Raw genomic sequence first — 20273 nt, forward strand, 5'->3', positions numbered from 1 at the left:
CATTCTGACAAATGTCATATTTGGGAATTTACCAGTCCAGGCCTCTGCTGTTTATTTCCCTTCCCTCTCCTTCCAACAGGTAAGTAGTGCAAGAATATTACTGAACTGTCATCTGAGATTCCTGTCAGCAGCAGAAGAATATTCTGTATCTGAAGCACATGAGAAGATTTTGACTGATTTTACACTGCAGCGCTTAAAAAAATGTATAGCGCATTTTAATTGTGTGGCATGCAGTGCACAAAGCCGCGAATAGCTGGTTAAGGACGCCATCAAGGCCAGCTCCTTAACAACCAGCTATTCCTTGGTTGGTAAGGACACCGTCGGGTGCTTGTAAGGGTCCTTTCACACGGGGAGGACCGTATTTTCCTCCGCTCAGGCACTTTTTTTTTTTTACACAGACGACACTCTGGAGCAGGGGTCTTCAAACTACGGCCCTCCAGTTGTTTAGGAACTACAATTCCCATCATGCCTAGTCATGTCTGTGAATGTCAGAGTTTTACAATGCCTCATGGGATGTGTAGTTCTCTGGAGTGTCCGTTCCATTTGGGCTCTTTCACATGGACGTTCCGTATGTCCGTATATCACCCCATCCGTTTGCGGGTGATATACGGACATAATGCTTGTCAATTTGTGTCCTTTCAGTTCTGTTCCGTTTTTTGGAACGGAACAGAACCTTAAGGGCTCTTTCACATGGGCGTTCCGCATGTCCGTATTTCATCCTATTTTTTTGCGGATGAAATATGGACATAATGTATGTCAATGGCATTGCGGATGTCAGCGGATGACCATCCGCTGACATCCGATTTTCGTCCTTTCAGTTCTGTTCCGTTTTTTTTGGAACAGAACCCTTTTTTCCTTCCGTTTAAAAAACGGAACGGATGCAAAATCGTATGTCAGCGGTGTCATCCGCTGACATCCGCAATCCCCATAGACATGCATTATGTCCGTATATCATCCGCAAACGGATGGGATGATATGCGGACATACGGAGCGGATGACACAAGTGTCATCCGTGTCCATGAGAAAAAAAAAAAAAGTCCAGCAGCGGTATCAAAAATCGGAGCGGCCGTGTGAAAGAGCCCTATTTTTCCACCGTTAAAAAAATGGAACTGAAGCAAAATTAGATGTCAGCGGTGTCATCCGCTGACATCTGCAATCCCCATAGACTTACATTATGTCCGTATATCATCCGCAAACGGATGGGATGATATGCGGACATACGGACCGGATGACACAAGTGTCATCCGTGTCCGTAAAAAAAAAAAAAAAAAAAAGTGCCGCAGCAGACAAAAAAAACGTAGCGGCCGTGTGAAAGAGGCCTTTGTCCGTTTATCATCCCATCCGTTTGCGGATGATAAATGGAGATAATGTATGTCAATGGGATTGCGGATATCAGCGGATGACACCGCTGACATCCGTTTATGCGTCCGTCCTGTTTTTTTTAAACGGAAGAAAAATAGGGTTCTCTTCCATTTCAAAAAATGGAACTGATAGGAAAGGACGCAAATCGGATGTCAGCGGATGGTCACATCAGTTTGAAAGGGGTCTTCTATGCTGACAAGCTTAATTATCTTAAGCATGTAAACACACGGAGCCCCAACACTTAAAAACTCCATACACACATCATTGTGTAGCTCCCATGGCTCATGCCCATTACAGGTTTGGCAGTAAAAAGAGCAGGGGAGTCACAATAGTTTGTACATTCTGGCTTGGACAATAGAGTTTTTCTAGTGATACTTCTGAAAAGTCAGTGAATTATTGGAGTACAGGATATGAATATTTGGCGGGGCTGATCAAAAGAGTACCCCAAAAATATTCGATATTGAACAATCCAATCTTTTTTTTTTTTGTTAGGGTTATCAATTGGCATAGCAGGGTATAATAACATAGCAGTAAAGGTTAATAATGGTCAACATACTATACATATTTTTGCGCACTGCATAAGAAGAAATGCTTTACATAAAGTCACTGAAGACAGCACAAGTGCAGTACCATATACTAATAAACTAAACCTGATCTTCAGGAACTGGAGAACCTGTTTAATAGGAGATCAGCCATAACTTTATGACCACCTACCTAATATTGAGTAGGTCCCTCATTTGCCTTTGATGCATTGACACCACTAGAGCTCTGAACATATGTTGGGTATCTGGCACCAAGCCGTTGGTAGCAGATCCTTCAGGGCAGGGGTCCCCAACCTCTGGGCTACACATCAGGAGATGAGTGATGTTCATGGTTTCTAACAGTCCTGTCTGGACCATGGGGGGTGCCACTTAGCAGTCTGTGTGTCCTCTCCCGGGTCTCCAGCCCAGCCAACAATGTCATCCTATCAGCAGAGCAGCAGGTGGGAGGAGCTAAAGATCTGGACAGAGAGCAGGAGTCTTCTCATATTAACAAACGGTAATCACCCTCTTGTCATATAAAAAATTGGACAGCTCCCGCCTTCCATCCATTCCTACAGCTCCTCCCGCCCCCTGCCCTGCCGATAGGATGATATTGCTGGCAGAGCGGGAGAGCTGGGAGAGGACACACAGGTTGATAAATGCCTCTAACCCACTGAAGGTGGGGTATACTGTACTTTCTCAGTAACAGTGTGTAGGTAGGTGGTACATGTCAAGTAACATCCACCTGAATGACAGGACCCAACATCGCCAAGCAGAACATTGCCTAAAGCATCACACTGCTTCTGCCGGCTTGCCTTCTTCCCATACTGAATCTTGGTGCCATCTCTTCCCAGGTAAGCAACACACATGCACCCAGCCATCCACCTGATGTAAAAAGAAAACGGGATTCATCAGATCAGGCTGCTTCTTTCATTGCTCCACGGTCCAGTTCTGATGCTCATGTGCCCATTATTGGGGCTTTTGGCTGTGGACTCAGATCAGTATAGGCACCCTGACCAGTTTGCGGCTACACAACCCTATACACAAAAAACTGCAATGCCATTTTATCTCAACACATCAGGGACAACATGTTTACTTTCTTCCTAATATATCGCACCAAACTTCAGATGTCATTGTAACGAGATAATCAGTGTTATTCACTTATCTTTGTTAGTGGTCATCAAGTTATGGTTGATCAGTGTATACTGTAGTATATAGGTATAGAGTATATTTTAGTTCTGCTTATAATGACACTAACATTAAGGTGTAACTAAAGAAAAACTTTCTTTTTGTTTTGGATAGAGTGGAGAGAGAGTGCCTGTGCCTCCATTAGGGAGACTCACTCTCTCTATTTGTCCTGTTTATCGTTATCCCAGAAAATTAAAGTAAAAGAATATACCAAATTTTGGGTAGACATCTGAACACTAATAGAGGGGAAATCTTCCAATAGGGATACTAGTTTTGGTGACAAAACGGAATTCCCTCACTTTGCAAGGATTTCCTCTCACTTTTTAAAAATAAAAAAAACTGATGGGGGTTTTAACCCTCCCTTGCTGTATCCGAAATAAAATAAAGAATGTAGCCTTACACTTTAATGGCATAAATCAATATAAAATATTTTACAAATCAAAGATTTTTGCCAATGATGTGCATTTTTTAATGTGATACTAAAGAAATGAACCAACAAAATGAGTAAAACCAAAAAATATAAATGTTAAAGGGTATGTCAAGTGAGAAAATTCCAGTTTGTGGATACAGTAAGGAAGGAATAGAACTCTTTTGGATTTTTACTGTCTCCATTAAAGAGATTTGCCCTTACTTCCTGTCCTGCTGGCTACAGTTTCACAAGACAGGAAGTTATGAAAAATCTGAAATTGAGACACAGACAGAAATAAAAAATTTAAATCTAACAGGGGTTCTAATAAAGAAAATCATTTTTCATTCTGTCTTTGTTGCTGTTGAACAATTCCCCTCATTATCTGTCTGGAAAAATGTAGATTGCACAACAGAAAAATAGAAAAAAATAGCTAAGGGCAGAAGGAGGTGGGGCTGATCAGAGGTAACTAGGCATCCCTTTACAAAAGAAAAAAAAAACTTCCCCTACTAGCAAGGTTGCTTTAATGGCATTGTACACTTCCAAACATCTCTTCCAGCATAGTAAGCTTTGTTAACTGCTGTCATCGCACTAAACTGCTGCATAGCACTAAACTGAGAGACCCAGGGATTGTGGGATATATAGTTTCTTCACAGGAAGTGTCCGTTCTTAGATTACAGACAGAAGTCATGCATTAACTGGTGCACTTCCATGTGGCATGCCTCATGTTTCAAACAGAAATTTCTAACAAAGGAATGTGAAGATCTAACGTACTATAGGCTGTGCATACAAGCCAACAAATGGCACCATAAAACTACATGATACATGCTATGCAGGTGAAAAACATAAGGTGCAGGTAGGAAGGTTTTAATGCCTTTAACTGACATATTAAACATCAATACACAGGAGATTTTCAACCCTTTTGGAAATGTTCTTTGATAGCATTGTATTTTTTTCTTTCAAAGAAGAAATGAAGAAACTGGCATTAGAACCTGCACACATGCTGTTCAGGGTATATTACTGGCCATCACTCAGTTGGTATGGTTGGTGGTTCCTTGGGACTCAGTGTTGGTGGTTAATAGCAAAAATAAGCATTACAAAACACATACTTGGAAACAAAGATCCCCAGGCCATATTCCTTCCCTCCTCGGATGTTAAATCCCCAACAAGTGTCATCCGATGATGTATAGAGGTGAACGATCCTTCTCATTCCATCTTCGGAGCTGCTGTCTGATGGTGTCGAGCTGCCTTTCTCTACTATTAGCCTCTTACGAAGCACATCCACCCTGGAGTAAAGCAGGGGAAGAATGTTACAAGACATATTGCCATCTAACAGACTGCAGTAGAGATTGCCAAACAGTAACTTGGAAGCGACATGGGTCTCTCAGTATCTTATAATGTTGTTCATGACAGCCTTAAATGGTATAATGGAGCCTTTTTATAGTTTGACTAAAGTAAATATAATTATTATTTTAATTCGAGATCTAAAAAAACAAACAATCTGCATTACTTAAAATATAGCTATAGGTAAAGCTTTTTTTTTTTTTTTCTTTCTGATAGTGTGGCGGGGGGATCATACCACCTGTCAGATTTTTATTGCTGTCTGTGCAGGGAGAATCACCCTCTTTATTTTTCCAGTTTACTGGTATCACCAAGATTTGGGACAGGAAGTGAAGGGAAATCTCCCCAGTGAAACACAGATGGCAAAAAAAAGGACTGATCCTCTCTTAGGCTGGGCACACATGGGCCGAAAATTGGCCAAAAATGGTTGGTGTGGCAGGAACTGGCCAACCTTTGGCCCTAGTGTTCAGTTTAACCTCCCTAGCAGTAATCACGAGTGTGGCTCGGGGTTCATTTTCAGTACCAAAAGCGGTAACCCCGAGCCACACTCGGGATTACTCTGTAATGAAACTTACCTTGTCCCTATGATCCCCTGTTGTCCTCCGGCCGATGCCGGTGTTCTATTTGAATACCGCTACATATCAGATTCTGCAACTGGAAGTGACGGCCGAGAAAACTTACTGCGCATGTGCCATGCGTTCCAACATGGGCAATATTATTTCCAATATCTTTCTTAATGTGGCAGAACACGAAGCAGCAGCAGATCTGTTCTTACAATCAAGCAACTCTTGAATTCCAGACTTATTTTTGCAGTAAACTTACATTTTATACTGAAATTTTATACTATTATACATATTATACATTTTATACTATTTCACCGCGACTGAGACTGTCGCTGAGCAGTGTGGGGTGTACCAAGATGAACGTTGCCACCTTTTACCCACAGGTTACTTGCTATATTTACTATATTACAATAATAATAGAAATTATAATAATTATAGAAGATGTGCACAGCTGCTTTGTGTTCTGTCACATTAGGAAACCTATTGAAACTCATAGCGCATGCGCAGTAAGTTTTTCTTCCCGAACGTCCCTTCCGGTTGCAGAATCTGATAGGTAGCGGTATTCTGATAGAACGTGGGTATCCGTCTTCCGGGATCCCTTCCCTGCGAGCGTCATGACGCAGGAAGGCAGAAGCGGGTGGAAAATTTAAAAAAAGCACACAAAACATGACATGATACATTATAATCTGTTAGGATTACAATAATGTATTAAAGCATTTCACCTCAGTAAAAGTGCCGGTAGGGCACTGGACGAAACTGTTTTATTCCTTTTATTTTTATTAATCATTTTTTATTAATTAATTAATTTTTTAAATAATTTTTATTCACTTTTACTGTTTTATTCCTAAGAATTACAGGCCTACAATATAAAACAACAGATTTCTATGCAAAACAATGTTCCACTTTGACATTCAGAAATACTGACATAATCAGACCGCCAGGGAGATTATTGTCTGACAGAAGCCAGTCTCATGACCGGCTTCTGTCAAATGAGCATGCTGGAAAACCAGGATCCGATCAGCGCTCACAGCCATTGAATACAATAGCTCAGTGGGGAAGATCGCAGGACTAGCATCGTCTGTGTTAGTACAGCAATCTGTGTGGTTATGTTTTGTTATTTAGCCCACTGGGATGATAAAAAAAAACAATTTATAGATTGTACCCCACATTACAGAATTCAAAATAAAAAAAAGGTTTTGCCTTTAGTCACACTTTAATCGCATAATCTATTACAAAGCAATTAGCTAATGAAATATATATATATCAATATCTCCCCAATGCGACACAAAAGCCAAAAAAAAAAAAATACAGACTCCGTCTATCAAAAAGGTTTGCTTTTAGTTCCACTTTAATATTTGGACAACTGGGGGAGATTTTAACACTTTAAGCACTTATTTCTAACCTGCCACTGATTTACCAATATTTAAAGCGTTTGTTTTGCCTAAAAAAGGAAAGGGAACTCTCCCATCGACAATAACATTTAAAAAAATAAACAGATAAGGGCTAACCAGTCCCTTTTCCACTAGGGAGATTCTCTAGCACTTCTTGCTTTGTCTTAAACACATTAAAAATAAAGAAAGAGACCAAACCATGACTTTAAAGTTGGCTACACATTATAAAATTTTCCTTTAGAATTACCAAAATTATATAATATGAGGTCAAACCTAAACATTTTCAAATTGTATGCAATCAGGCCAGCCCTTGCACTACATAATTGAGGGTAAAGCTAAAGGAAATTGAAAAAAAAAAAAAATGGTATAATGTGTAGTCAGCTTTAGAGTCTCCCAGAATTAAACCAGCATGCAAAATATATATATAGAATGCCATCTCAATGACTGAAGCACAAATAGATCTTCTTGTACTTCTCTCTTTTTGTATTCTATGTATTTTGTTTTATGTTGTTTTTGAAGGAAATATACACCGAACAGCCACACCTTTATGACCACCCACCGTATATTGAGTAGGCCCCCCTTTTGCCACCAAAATAGCCCTGACCCATCACAGCACGGACACCACTAGACCTCTGAAGGTATGCTGTGGTATCAGGCACCAAGCTGTTAGTAGCAGATCCTTTAAGCCCTCCATGGATTGGAATTGTTTTTCCAGCACATCCCAGAGATGCTTGAATGGATTCAGATCTGGAGAATTTGCAGACCAAGTCAGCACCTCAAACTCTTTGTTGAGTTGCTAAAGCCATTCTTGAGCCATTTTTGCAGTGTGGCAGGGCGCATAAGCCTGCTGAAAGAAGCCACCGCTATCACAGAATACCATGAAGGGATTTACTTGGTCAGCAGCAATGTTTAGGTAGGTGGTACATGCCAGGTAACATCCACATGAAGGACAGGATCCATGGTTTGCCAGTAGAACATTGCCCAAAGCATCACGCTGCCTCCGCAGGCTCGCCTTCTTCCTATAGTGCATCCTGGTGCCAACTGTGCCCCATATAAACGACGCCCATGCACTTGGCCATCCTTATGATGTAAAAAAAAAAAAAAAGTGTATCACCAGACCAGACCACCTTCTTCTGTCGTTCCATGGTCCAGATCAGATGCTCACGTGTTTATTATTGGAACTTTTGTCTGTAGACACGGGTCAGCATGGGCACCTTGATTGGTGTGAGACTACACAGCCTCATACACAAGAACCCGCAATGCCAATTTTTTTCTTCTTTAAACACATCAACTTCAGGGACCGCATCTTTAATTGTTGCCTAATAAATCCCACGACTTTCAGATGCCATTGTAATGAGATAATCAACGTTATTTGCTTAACTTGTCAGTGGACAAGGGTTTGGATAGGAGCCCTGAAAACATTTTGTGCTGGGTTTTACTTAATGCCAGTGCACCACCATAAGCAATGATTAAATAAACAACACAGGCTGTAACACTAGTACCATCAGCCTCTCTGGGTTTTTTGTGTAGGCTTCTGAATGTTTGGAACCTAAGGGAGATTATGAGGTTTTCAGGATTGTGCTTTGTGCTTACTTCTCTCAAGCCTTGTCATTGGTGTATTATGCATGTGGTTTAACATTTTTGTATTGAAAAATGTTTCATTAAAATTATTTGTAAAAAAAAAAAAAAGAATAAAAAAAAATATATCACATGCATTTTTTAAAATTAATTAATGGGTCAGAATGTGTGAAGTGATTAATTAATCCATCAATGCGCCACTACATTATATGTGTCGTTGAATGGAACACAGCTGAACCAGACAAAGGTGGACTAATGCAAAGTAACTATTTACTAACCAAAAGTTCATAGCCATGAAATGTATTCTTAGTATATGAAATGTTGACGAAAACATTCCTAATGTTTTGTTAATGTGGCTGCTTTTAGCATTTACAACTAAAGTCATCATGTAAAAAAAAATTATGTATACAAGAACCACAAGTATTTTTGCTGCCCACTGTAACATATGTTGGTATATTTGTTTTTCCTTTTTCAAAAGTGAATAGATTGAAGCTTTCCATTGGTCGAATGTGGATGGTATGCGTGACAATTATTTTTAGGTAATTCGTTTCCAGGGCATAAATAATATTCTGGATAGAGATGGTTGAGCTTGTCCTGGGACTATGCTTTCAGGCAGTATACCTAAGATACCTATCTTGGAATCAATTATTAGGAAGATGGAGAACATAATAGCCTGAAATATAGCTTCTCAGTTGCTAAAATATTTTGGGCAGCTCTACATACTGAAAAAGGGTTCCCATGTCCCTGTCACATCTTGTACATTTTGAAGAGGGTATGCTTCTCCATTTAAATCCCTTAATTTGACTAAGGTATATTCTTTGAACAAGAGTCAGATTTGAGATAGGGATAAAGAGGTTGAAATGATGGTCTCCAAAGTATCTTTCCGGTCAACCACTGAGTGTCTATGGTTGCTTACACATGCATCAAATTTGGCTGGTTCAGCACTGGCTGAATCTGTGTGTGGCCCTACCTGTTTGGTAGAACGACTTCTGTCAAACAGGTCTCTTGGAAAACATTCAGGCTCCGTTGTCAGAATACGCTAGCACAGTGAAGAGGATTGGGGAATCCATTTGCTTTTTTGAATGAAAACAAACTAAGCATGTGTACCCAGCTTACAGTAAGTCCTCTCACCAGTGGTGGTAAGGCTAGATTGGTCGAACTGCTAGTAAGGTTTCATATACCTTGACCATTAGGCCTTTTCTGGCTGCCCACTTGAGCTTTCATTGTAATTAGCTGGGAATAATTGTAGAAGAAATGGGTAATATGCATGTGGGCTTGTAGTGCTTGCAACATCTGTAAATATAGAAATAAGGATTGTCTCGGCAGGGAGTATTTAGAAAGACTTGGCATTGGATCCCCGAAAGGCTTTTACATTTTTAACCTGAACTGAAAAAAATAATAGCTTGAGTCCTGAGGTTTCCATGGTTTATGGAGACACACCAATGTAAATTGTGTATGTGTTTCAATTTTTTGTTTTATTTTTCACAATTTAAAATTGCTATCAAACATAAGCTTAAAAATGGGGTAAAATAGGTTCCTCTTAATTCTTGGTCAAATTATGGTGTTGGTGCGATCAATGTAAATCTGTGCCATGCGTAACCTAATTCCATTTTGCTAAATAATAATTGTGTATAGAGGGAAGATCCAGGTGACGCAGCAAAGTGTATAAGAGCTGCATGTCATCTGGTCAGAGTTCACTCAGACACGAGCTCTTGTGGTGAAACCCAATCTTGTGATCCTCTAATGAACCTGACACGCTCTCTTTGGTCCATAGAGGTGATACATTGTGATTTTTGGTTACCTAGAAGAGCTGACAATAGCAGGGAGAATGTGAATGAAGAGGGCAGCTCTGCTTACCATGTGGTCTTTTCTCTGGAGAACTTAATCCCTGGCACTTTTCCCATCCGTCTCACCATCATACGTAGACGGTTGTTCCCAGTGAGTACTTTGACTGCACTTCCCATAGTTATACTCTCTAAACTGACACTGTTCACCTCGGCGATCTTATCTCCAACACACAGACCTGCAAGATCTGCAAAGAGATCAGATGGGTGTTACAGCCCGTAAGCAGCAGGACATACCACAGCATTATGCATTACTCTGGAAATAATTACATTTAATATAGGACTCAAGGCATTTGCTACTGTACTATAATACAAGGATTCCCTGAAGTTTTCAGCAACCATATCAAGTCAGATAGAGCCCGCGCTTATCTAATACCTCTTTGTAGCCTTACTGTATCTGGCCTATCCGTTTTATTTATTGGATTCCAGTTCATGTTTACACTGTTGACAATTACCGTACATAAATTCAACTGACATGGACATACAGTGGGTATAGAAAAGAATCAAGACAAGAAATGGAACAAGTGGCGCAAGCTGTTAGCACTACATAAAAACGATAGTCCATATAGTAGCACATCAAGGCTATGATAAAGTCTTAAGGTGAGATGAGGAAATAGTCTGGATGCTCAGGGCCAGCCTGTTGGGGAGCAGAAGCAATCTCCAAACATGCAACAAACAAAAGAGAAAACAGGCGCCTCTAGTTAAGACTGCGATTTAATATGGCAAACAAGTAATAAAAACTTACATCAAGGTAAGTATAAGCAGACATGATGGGTCCTTTCGGTGTCCATGTGGAGGCTGGGGCTTGGAGTCATCACTGTGGGTCTGTAATCCTCTCCTCTCTTCCTCTTCCTGTCCAGCAGGAAGTGGAGGGTGTCACAGCAGTGAGATGGAGGCTTGGACAGCAGGGTGAAACCGCAGTGAGATGGAGGCTTGGGCCGCACGGTGGCCGTGATGCTTGTCCACAGGATCTTCCGGCGTAATGACTGACGCGTTTCCGAGCATGCGCACTGTGGGGGGAAAACAGCGCGCGCTCCTTTTTCAAAGTCGGATGTAAAAGGGAAAGAGAAGGACCAATTTATGTGTTCCGGGACAATGCCCTCTGGTGGTAAAGTTATAAAATTACTATCAAAGTAAACATGACTCTACGTTATAGCTGTATGAGGAACAATGCCCTCTGGTGGTGAAGTTATTAAATTACTATCAAAGTAAACATGACTCGACGTTATGGCTGTATGAGGAACAAGGGTCCCTCTAGAGGTCAAACCAGTAAGAAATAAAAATAAACAATAATATACATGTGATATGATGCATGAAGAGAATAATGCCATAGAAAATGAGAGGAAAATTTGAGAAAAAAAAAAAAAAACATGGGATGAAATGAGAAAGAAATGATAAATGTGAAAATAAAATTAAATATGAATAAAAATAAAATATAAAAAGTAAATTAAAATAAAAATAAAAATCAAAAATGGGAAAATGAAAATGAAAAATAAAAATAAATGTAAACAAAATAAAGAATTGTATATGATGTATGCATATCATTAACTGAGACTAAATATACAATAAAAAAAATATATATATATATATATATTTGTATGTGATAATGTAAAATTCTTATGGTATATATTGATACATGTATGTATAAAATCAGGAAATGGATACTAATGCAATGAGATGGATGGAATGGGAAAAATGATGAATATCAACCTGAAAGAGGTATGAATATGGAGGGAGTTGGGAAAAAAAAAAAAATTGGCACTGTATGGATTACCTAAAGTGAACCCTAGAGGGGACTAATTAAAGAATGGTGGATACATCCAATTCTTCGTTCATCCCATTGGGCGAAAGTGTATTGAGGGAATAGATCCAAAACGTTTCACGTTCGCACAGTTTGTGAAATCTTTCGGCTTCGGGAAGGTCTTTTGATATTTGCTCAATGATCCATACCTCAAGATTTGAGGTAGATTTGTCATGGTGTCTGAGAAAGTGGCGGGGGACGCTATGTTTGTCTTTTCCTTCCTCTATTTTTCTCCTGTGTTCCCCAAATCTTGTCAAGGGGACGGATCGTGCGTCCTACATAGAGGAGGTTGCAAGGACAACTGAGGCAATAAATTACAAAATCAGATGAACAATTGTAAAAATCAGCGAGGTTGTATGTTTTATTATGTGTATGAAATGATTTTTTACCATGTTTTACATATGCACAGGTTTTGCACAAAGACTTGTTGCACCTATACATGCCTGTTAAAGGAATCAGGCACACCCTAGGGGTGGCGTCTTTAATGGTTTTAAGTTTGCTGGGTGTAATTTTGTTTTTAAGGTTGGGTGCTTTACTTACTCCTGAACCCCAAGAATTTGACTTTGAGACAGACATTATCGAGACATTGGAACAGCTATATAACAATGACACTCTCACTGACTTAGATTTGTTTACACAGCATTTAGCAACCTCCCCCCTGGTCCAACATTCAACATTGAAACCCAAATCAGTATTTAACCCTTACCAGCATAAAGGCCCACATGGAATTATTTGGCCTCAACTTCTCCAAAGAAGAATGGGCAAATATTGCAAAGTATAGATTTGCAAAGAGTAGAGACATATTATCCCAACAGACTAAAGGCTGTAATTAAAGCAACATGTGGTCCAACAAAATACTGACATAAGGGGGGTGTTCTTTTTCTGACATGTTGGTGTCATACTTTTCACTTGGATGTTATAAGTTGCTCTAGTAAATATAACTGGATAAAAAAACTGTGTCTGTTTTAATTTCAGGCTGCAAAGCAACAAAACGCAATTACTTTAAAGGGGGGGGGGGGATGATTATTTTTATACCCACTGTATACAGGTGTTGAACAATGTACAGAAGTAGCACTAGTGTACCAACAATAACAAGCTGTGCAGTCTAGAATATGTTAGGTCTTTTAAAGTCAACAGTATGAAATTAAAGAGATGCGTAGGAAACTGGAAACCAAGGTCACGGTAGTCTTCCAGATATAGCTGAGGGGCACAGGTATGGATTTCAGTTCTTTCAACATGGAGGCTCAAGATCACATGAGGGCATTACCTAGCTTGGTCTGCATGTAGATGCAGCCTGCCATGGAACTCACACTCCTCCAGACTTACATACACCCATCAAAGAATTTTGATATTTGTATAACTCCTCGGAACAGCCAGCCTGCTTCCTGTATCAGGTCCGAGAGCTTTTAAATTAAGTACTGAGGCAGGGTGCTGTGATATTTTCAGAAAGCTATGTACTGAACCTAGCTAGCTCCTCTCACCAGCCAGGATTTGCTAACAATGGATAGAGAAGCACAAAGACTCAGTGATGACATTACTAGGTATAAAAAAAAAAGTAAAAAAATTGTATTTTGTATTTAAAATGTTATTAGCATATTGATGAGTGGGGGAATGAGAAACCATAGAAAGAAAAATATAAGCAAAGTAACCTTCATTGTTAAATAAAATTTAATCTGCTCTTATTTTGCCATCCATAGCTCCTCTTTTAGGTGTTATAATTCAAGGACAGATATTAATTACTGACTTCAATTATGTAAAAGCGAAAATACTTTACTTTGTTTTTTTTAATTTGTGGGTCTTTGGATAATCTTTACAAAGTGAATGTTCATCGTGATCACTAAACTAAATAAACAATCCCTTGCAAAGTGAAAATTCACTCTACTTCTTTAGTAAATTAACTCCATGGCCTCTTGTGTGCTGGCATAGACGCTTGCATTTATCTTTATTAAATAGGTTTGCTTGTATTGTTCATGGGCTCACTGAACACCAGACAACCAAAGCCACATAGGGCAAGCTGAGTGATCTTGTTTGGAGGATGCTAAAGGTACTGTAATACACAATTTTTTGAAAGCAGCCTTTATTTACCATGGTGCATGTCTCTACTTCCTAGGTGGCCCATTGGAAAAAAAGAAAGGAACTTAGTGACTGGACTTTTCTGAAGGCTGGTTATTACCTTCTCTTCAGCACCCTCCAGGCATCACTTAAGGAAGCCAAAATCAAACAGAAGTAAACTGAACAGGCAATAGACACATCAAAGAAAACTTTAAACCATAACTGTATCTACTTTGAATGACTACTTACGGACACATCACTCATTACCATATTATGTTTATCTTACCTGCACTGCTTCCTTCTTCCACGTTACTGACAAAGATCCCAAGGCCATGCTCTGAACCCCCTCGGACGCTGAACCCCAATTTACCATCTGGAGTTTTGTCAACTGTGATGGCAAGGATTGAATCACTCTCATCACTGTTGGCTGAAAAGCAAAAAAAATATATATCATTCCACGTTAAATGAAAGCTGCTTCATTACCATTCCTTAACAAAAATAGAAATGTAACAAGTCTGGCCAAAAGTAGGCAGATCTATCATCAAGATAAGCACATCATTGGACTATCATGACTTTTCTTGATTCTGTTGATGGTTGATCTCTGGTGTGCACTGCACACACTGAATAAAGTATTCTATGTTTTGTGGACAGAGGGGCTTAAATTTACCAAATTGAACTGGACTGGTTATAAAAAACCCTTCTGCCAGATGACAAGAGATAATCTTTGATTATACAACAGAGTTAATCCTACTGTGCTTCAAAGTAAAACTGGTTTACAACTAAAAAAACAGCAGGGATTGTCACTAATGCTAAAGTGTATGGATGTGTATAACAGGTGAACCAATCCAACTGCTCAACAGGTAGTATGTACAGTTCACCTAATCCTGCAATGTTTTGAAGGGGGAGGTCATCTTGGCTGGTGGTCAGATACGTGAACTAAAGAGTAGAGTCAGCTAGAGGCTAATATCAGATCCATTAGTTTGCATCCACTGCCAAATCACTGGATTGCCAATAGCCACCACAATAGCTAATGCCAATAACCGCCAGAAGTAAACCTTCCTTTTTCTGATTCTGAGATCTCTAAAATTTCCTGCCTGTCTTTGCATATAGCACACTCAGAACATAAGAAATCTGGGTATGAGTTCAGGCAGTTATTGTGACAGTCCAGCCAATATCAGAAGTATTCTGACAGGTTTCTCTTTATTTGTTGAATTAGAATTGCCCAGATTAAATTTAAAATTGCATAAGCAAAGTCAGAGATGGATTTACCATTAGGCACATGCCTATAGGCAGCAGCCAAACTGCTTTTTCAACATAATTATTGGACACACATTTTCTTTATTATTAGTCATCTAATAAAAGGGTATGTAAACATGACAAACCCAAAATATTTCCATGTACAACCATAATAGCATACTGTATATTAACGAGTCACTATAAGAGAGATTTTTCATGCATATAAGAAAATTAGGCATAAAACTCCAGATGCGCTTGGCACATCCAAAATTTTGGCACATCCAGCGCAATTCTAGGAAGAAAGTTCATGTACTGAATAGCTCATGTTCAATACATGCTTTGGTGAATTACGCATTAGTTGAAGCCCCTTTCCTCTTTTTTTTTTCTATTCTTTGAGCCCATATTAATAAAACATTTTGTAATAAAGTAAAAACTCATCATACTCTAATATTTGATGATTATTTTGGTTTATTTGCACACCAAAATATCACCCTTTATTTTCCTGAATTTGTATTTATCTTCAGTTTAGAGGATGCGATGTGTGCGATGAGATAATATTCCCTTGGATCTCTTGTTCCTGGAATTTTATAATAATGTGTACATAACATAAAAAAGAGAAGGAAAAAAATGTCCAGCTTAAAAAAGGTGATCTTAACACAAGGTGATACAAAGGGTGCAAAACATTGTGTGGCTACAAGTTCCAGTGATGAAAACTCAGCCCAACGCAGAGATCAAAACCATTCCAACTCCAGTTTTAGCTGTAAATGTGTCCATCACATTAACAAACACGTGGGGTGATTTGGGAGATGGGGGTAAGAGGGGAGAAAGTGGGGTGAGGGGTGAAGCTTGACTTTTACAAAAACATTAAAGATTTCTATTCTAAAAATATTCTGCCTATAGTTCTCCTAATTGGTTTTATGTGTGGTTTTCACTGTAGGTAACCTCTGCTTATATCTTTTTTTGTCATATGCTCAATTCTAATTGCTAAGATTAGTGAGTGATGGGTTTACTTAAAGATACTGTAACCTCCTACCCCAAAAAATAAATCATGCTCCTGTCCCTGTATAGCACAAGCTTTAGCATAGTGCTTTTGCATTGTCAATTGTTCCTTTCTATCTTCTACAGTACCTGGATGATCCTGCCTGGTCCTGACTTCCCCTCTGTGAGCTGACTATGCTTACACCCATCTATGTCCTGTAAGTATGTTTTTGGCTTGCGAAGCAAATAAATAGTTTAAACATACTTCACGATGTATGGCCTTTCTATCTTTTAATGGTTGAAACGGAGACGGATCCCTACCTACCCTTATCCAAGGCTATACGAAAAATATCTTTGAGATCCTGGCAAAGAAGGGCTTATGTGCAATATTATCTCAAGGCTCAAAAATTCTGGCAATTTGGTGAGTGGGGAACCGAGAGGGGTCACCTATCACTTGAAGCACTTTTGTATAAACTTCAGCACCTGAGCACTTTACTTGGATCACCAATAAGGACTTTTTATTGATTATATTGGAAATTTTTATGCACAATAATTTTGCACTGATGAATTGATTATATTTATTTCACATATATTTTCTTATTAATGCTATCGCTGCTTAAATTTGGTTTTTAATATTTCTCCTAAGATTTGCTTAGTGTTGCAGCTGCTGCATACCACTTATGCACTTTATGTATATATAGTAAATTTTATAATTTATTTATATTTATTGATTCACATATTCAGGTGATCTACCAGCGCGGGTTTTAATTTAGTTTTTTTCACAGTACAATTAAATTTGTAAGCGGGTTGAAATAGTTAGAGGTTCTGTCCCAGCTGGGAGGGTAGAAGTTAATGCCTTTCCCAGTTCTTTGGGTTTTTTTTGCCGGGTTATTCTCTGAGTCCAGCCTGTAATATATACTGTACACTGTCATGAGGACCCAAGAGTTGACTGGAAAACAGTTATGGTGCAAGTGTACATGGTGACGGTTCATCTCTAAGAGTAGAGGTTTGCCTTAAGTATTCCCCCATGGCAGCCTCAGCCTTGTTCCAGGGCATTGATGAAGACGGCATAAAGTAAAGTTACCCCATGTGCGTAGTAAAGTGACCCTGTACAAGGTGCCTAACGTAGCCCAGAAAAGCCCACCCCAGGGTTGGCCTCTCATGTGACCATTGCTTGGCACAAATGAGGAGGTGGACATGGAGGATGTGACAAACAACCAACAACACCCTTCAATTAAATAAAATTACCCCAAAGGTTAATGATTCGAATAACAAGATTAGATACATCTAGTAAAATGGGGTTTCATCACAAGCTTATCAAGCTTCCACCATAAAAGTAGGTAATTAGGACACTTTTCTGTCTGTATGGCCCCTTTAACATGGCCTTTGCCAAAATCATGAAAGCTGTGTGCCAATTTTTAGTACCAGTCCTGCCAGATTCAGGTAGTTCTTGCTACTGCCAATTTGCCCGTGGCAGACTCCAAAACAATTGCCACTAGTTTGCAGATATGATGGTAACAACATTGTCCAAACATGGCAAAGTATGTCAATGGCAAAATATGTCCTTATTTGTCCACATTTGGATAATGATGTCACCAGCCTCTCTGCCCCTCTGTTTACTTTCAGCTGGCAATTCTGCCGGCCAGTGGCCTAATGGGGATAAACCATCTGTTGCTGTGATGCTGTTGGCCGCACAGCCTACAGTGTTCCAGCTAACAAGGGGCTGACCACGCACTGTGGTACAGACATATTCCAGCCTCTTCTTGGAAAAGAAAAGAAAATACATATTCCAGCATAGTACCGTCCCCATGTTAGAGGCTCAAGTACCTGTTTGTAGGTAGGCTGCCTACATGGGGATTGTATTCTGTTAGCAAGTGAGATAGGCTGTATAGGCTGGGAAGGGGTAAAACCTGTGTCTGCGGTTCCCAGGCTTTTTGAGCTCTGCCCTCTACCCTGTGCTGTAAATAAAAGGGGGAAGGGCTGTGCACACAGAGAGCAGTCTGCATGGGAAGAAGACACAGACAAGCTACAGCATGTAATCTTCAGCTACTTCATAGAAAGTCCTTTTGGTTGGATCTGTTCCTATGCGTGATTGGAGCTACTGGGACAGCTGTGCCTTGCAGTCCGCTAAAGGCACTGGGACTTTAAAAGACAGCAAAGCCATGGAGAACGCCAAGATGGACTATCAACTGTAGAGGTAAGCCTGGGCAACCAATTAGTTGTAAATTGGGTGAGGATATGAACATTGTACATGTTGGACTGTGCTAAGAAGTGCTTCAGTAAAGCTGCATTAACTGCCTGAGCCTGGTCTAAGGTTACTTAAAAGGGGTGCATGAGGGTTAATGTCAATTAAAAGAATCATGGCCAGTAAAGCACATGTGGGGTATGAAGCTTAGCTTCTACAACAAGAAGTCCATTTGGCAAGTCAAGCAAAGAAGCAGTGTAGTTGCTATGAGCAACACATCACTAGTTCAAGACATCAAGCAACTAGTCACTAGGCATGGTATCTGATAAGGTGAAAGGCCCTCTGGTAGAGAGGGAGTCAATATTCTGGCTCCCTCCCTAGTGGTTGGTATCCAATAGCAACCGGATCCGAATCTGCGTTACTGAGATCTATGGCCTGGTCACATGTTACAGCAAGGACAGAGTTAACAAGTACACACATGAGGTTCACGCTATGTGCATGGCGGGACCCTATTCTGTTACTGGGAGTGTGGTAACAGAGGTACGCTGAACTGGTGGAGTGGGCGCTGGATCAGCACCTCCCTCCTAATGCAACATTTAGTAAGTTACAATGTGTGGTGACATGGAACAAGACACTTCACAGAGGAACTCTGGACACAGAAAGGGCTCATCTCTAAGTCGGGGCACAGCCTTAATGTTAGACTTTTCACATGACCGCTGTCTCCATGCATGCTCTGCGCGAAAGGTACTCCCTGCATGTAGGGCTAGTAACCTCATTCATCACCTGGTGTAGCACCAGAACCCCTGGGGACATACAACTTAGCATACTCAGCAAGCATTTACCGCCCGGTACCGCTAACCACACAAGTTGAATTGTACCCATCACACTACTTACAGGTCTGCTCAAAGTTTATGTAAGGTGTTGTAGTGAACTGGTGGATGCTGCCTGTGATGCCTGTAGCTTTATGTGAATAGACATGCTCATGCAATTCCTTTTGGCCTGAATCTAAACTCGGATGAATTTTTGGTAATTCAGAGATTCTAATTTACAAATAACAATAGTAACATATTTTGTTGAAATTTCTTTGGTTTTGTTTATTAATTTTCTAATGAATTTCCAAATTTTCAGAAGGATTTGAATTTGAAATGATCGAAAATTTATCGACCGAGCCAAATTCTGTGTGAAGAATAGATGGTTGTTAAGGAACGGACAGGGAAGTGGGCCTCCGCATCCTTAACAACCAATGACTCATCAGCTGTCAGCGGGTTTCCCCGCTGACAGCTGAATGTAAACAATAGAATGCTGGCACTGAAAAATAAAGAAAAAAAAACCAGCCTCGGCCCAGCCCACTATCCATACCAGGCCCTTATCCAAGTATGTAACCCAGCAGGTCAGGAAATGGGCGAAGATGAGCAAACTCCCCCCCTCCTGAACTATACCATGCCATACCACATGCCTTCAACATGGGGGGGTGCTTGGTAACCACTTGCCGACCAGCCGCCGTACTTATACAGCGGCAGGTTGGCCGATGTAAACACGGCAGAACGCTGTTCTGTCAGTGATGAACACACTGATCCTGTGTTCCTCCAATTTAGGAACATAGGTCTATGTGTTCATCCAGCAAGGCCATCCCCACACAGTTAGAAAGCACCCCCTATGGAGACCTTTAATCCTTTGATCGCCCCTGGTGGTAATCCCTTCCATGCCAGTGTCATTAGTACAGTAACAGTGCATATTTTTAGCACTGATTACTGTAGTAATGCCACTGGTCCCCCCAAAAGTGTCAGTTAGGTGTCTGATCTGTCCGCCGCAATGTCGCAGTCCCAC

General features: G+C 40.1%; 1 protein-coding gene across 1 annotated transcript in view; it reads right to left on the reverse strand.

Annotated features, from left to right (window-relative positions):
- The window catches only part of PDZD7 (PDZ domain containing 7), a 148536-nt gene that overhangs the window by 63805 nt on the left and 64458 nt on the right, over positions 1 to 20273 (reverse strand). Inside the window, exons 3-5 of the mRNA XM_082268408.1 lie at positions 14334 to 14474; positions 10208 to 10382; positions 4587 to 4763 (exon numbers count right to left, since the gene is read on the reverse strand). Coding sequence (XP_082124534.1) covers positions 4587 to 4763; positions 10208 to 10382; positions 14334 to 14474 — 493 coding nt within the window. The remainder of the gene's footprint in view (positions 1 to 4586; positions 4764 to 10207; positions 10383 to 14333; positions 14475 to 20273) is intronic.

This window comes from Pelophylax lessonae (genome assembly GCF_965119305.1).
Source record: "Pelophylax lessonae genome assembly, chromosome: 9".
NCBI classification, from domain to species: Eukaryota; Metazoa; Chordata; class Amphibia; order Anura; family Ranidae; genus Pelophylax; species Pelophylax lessonae.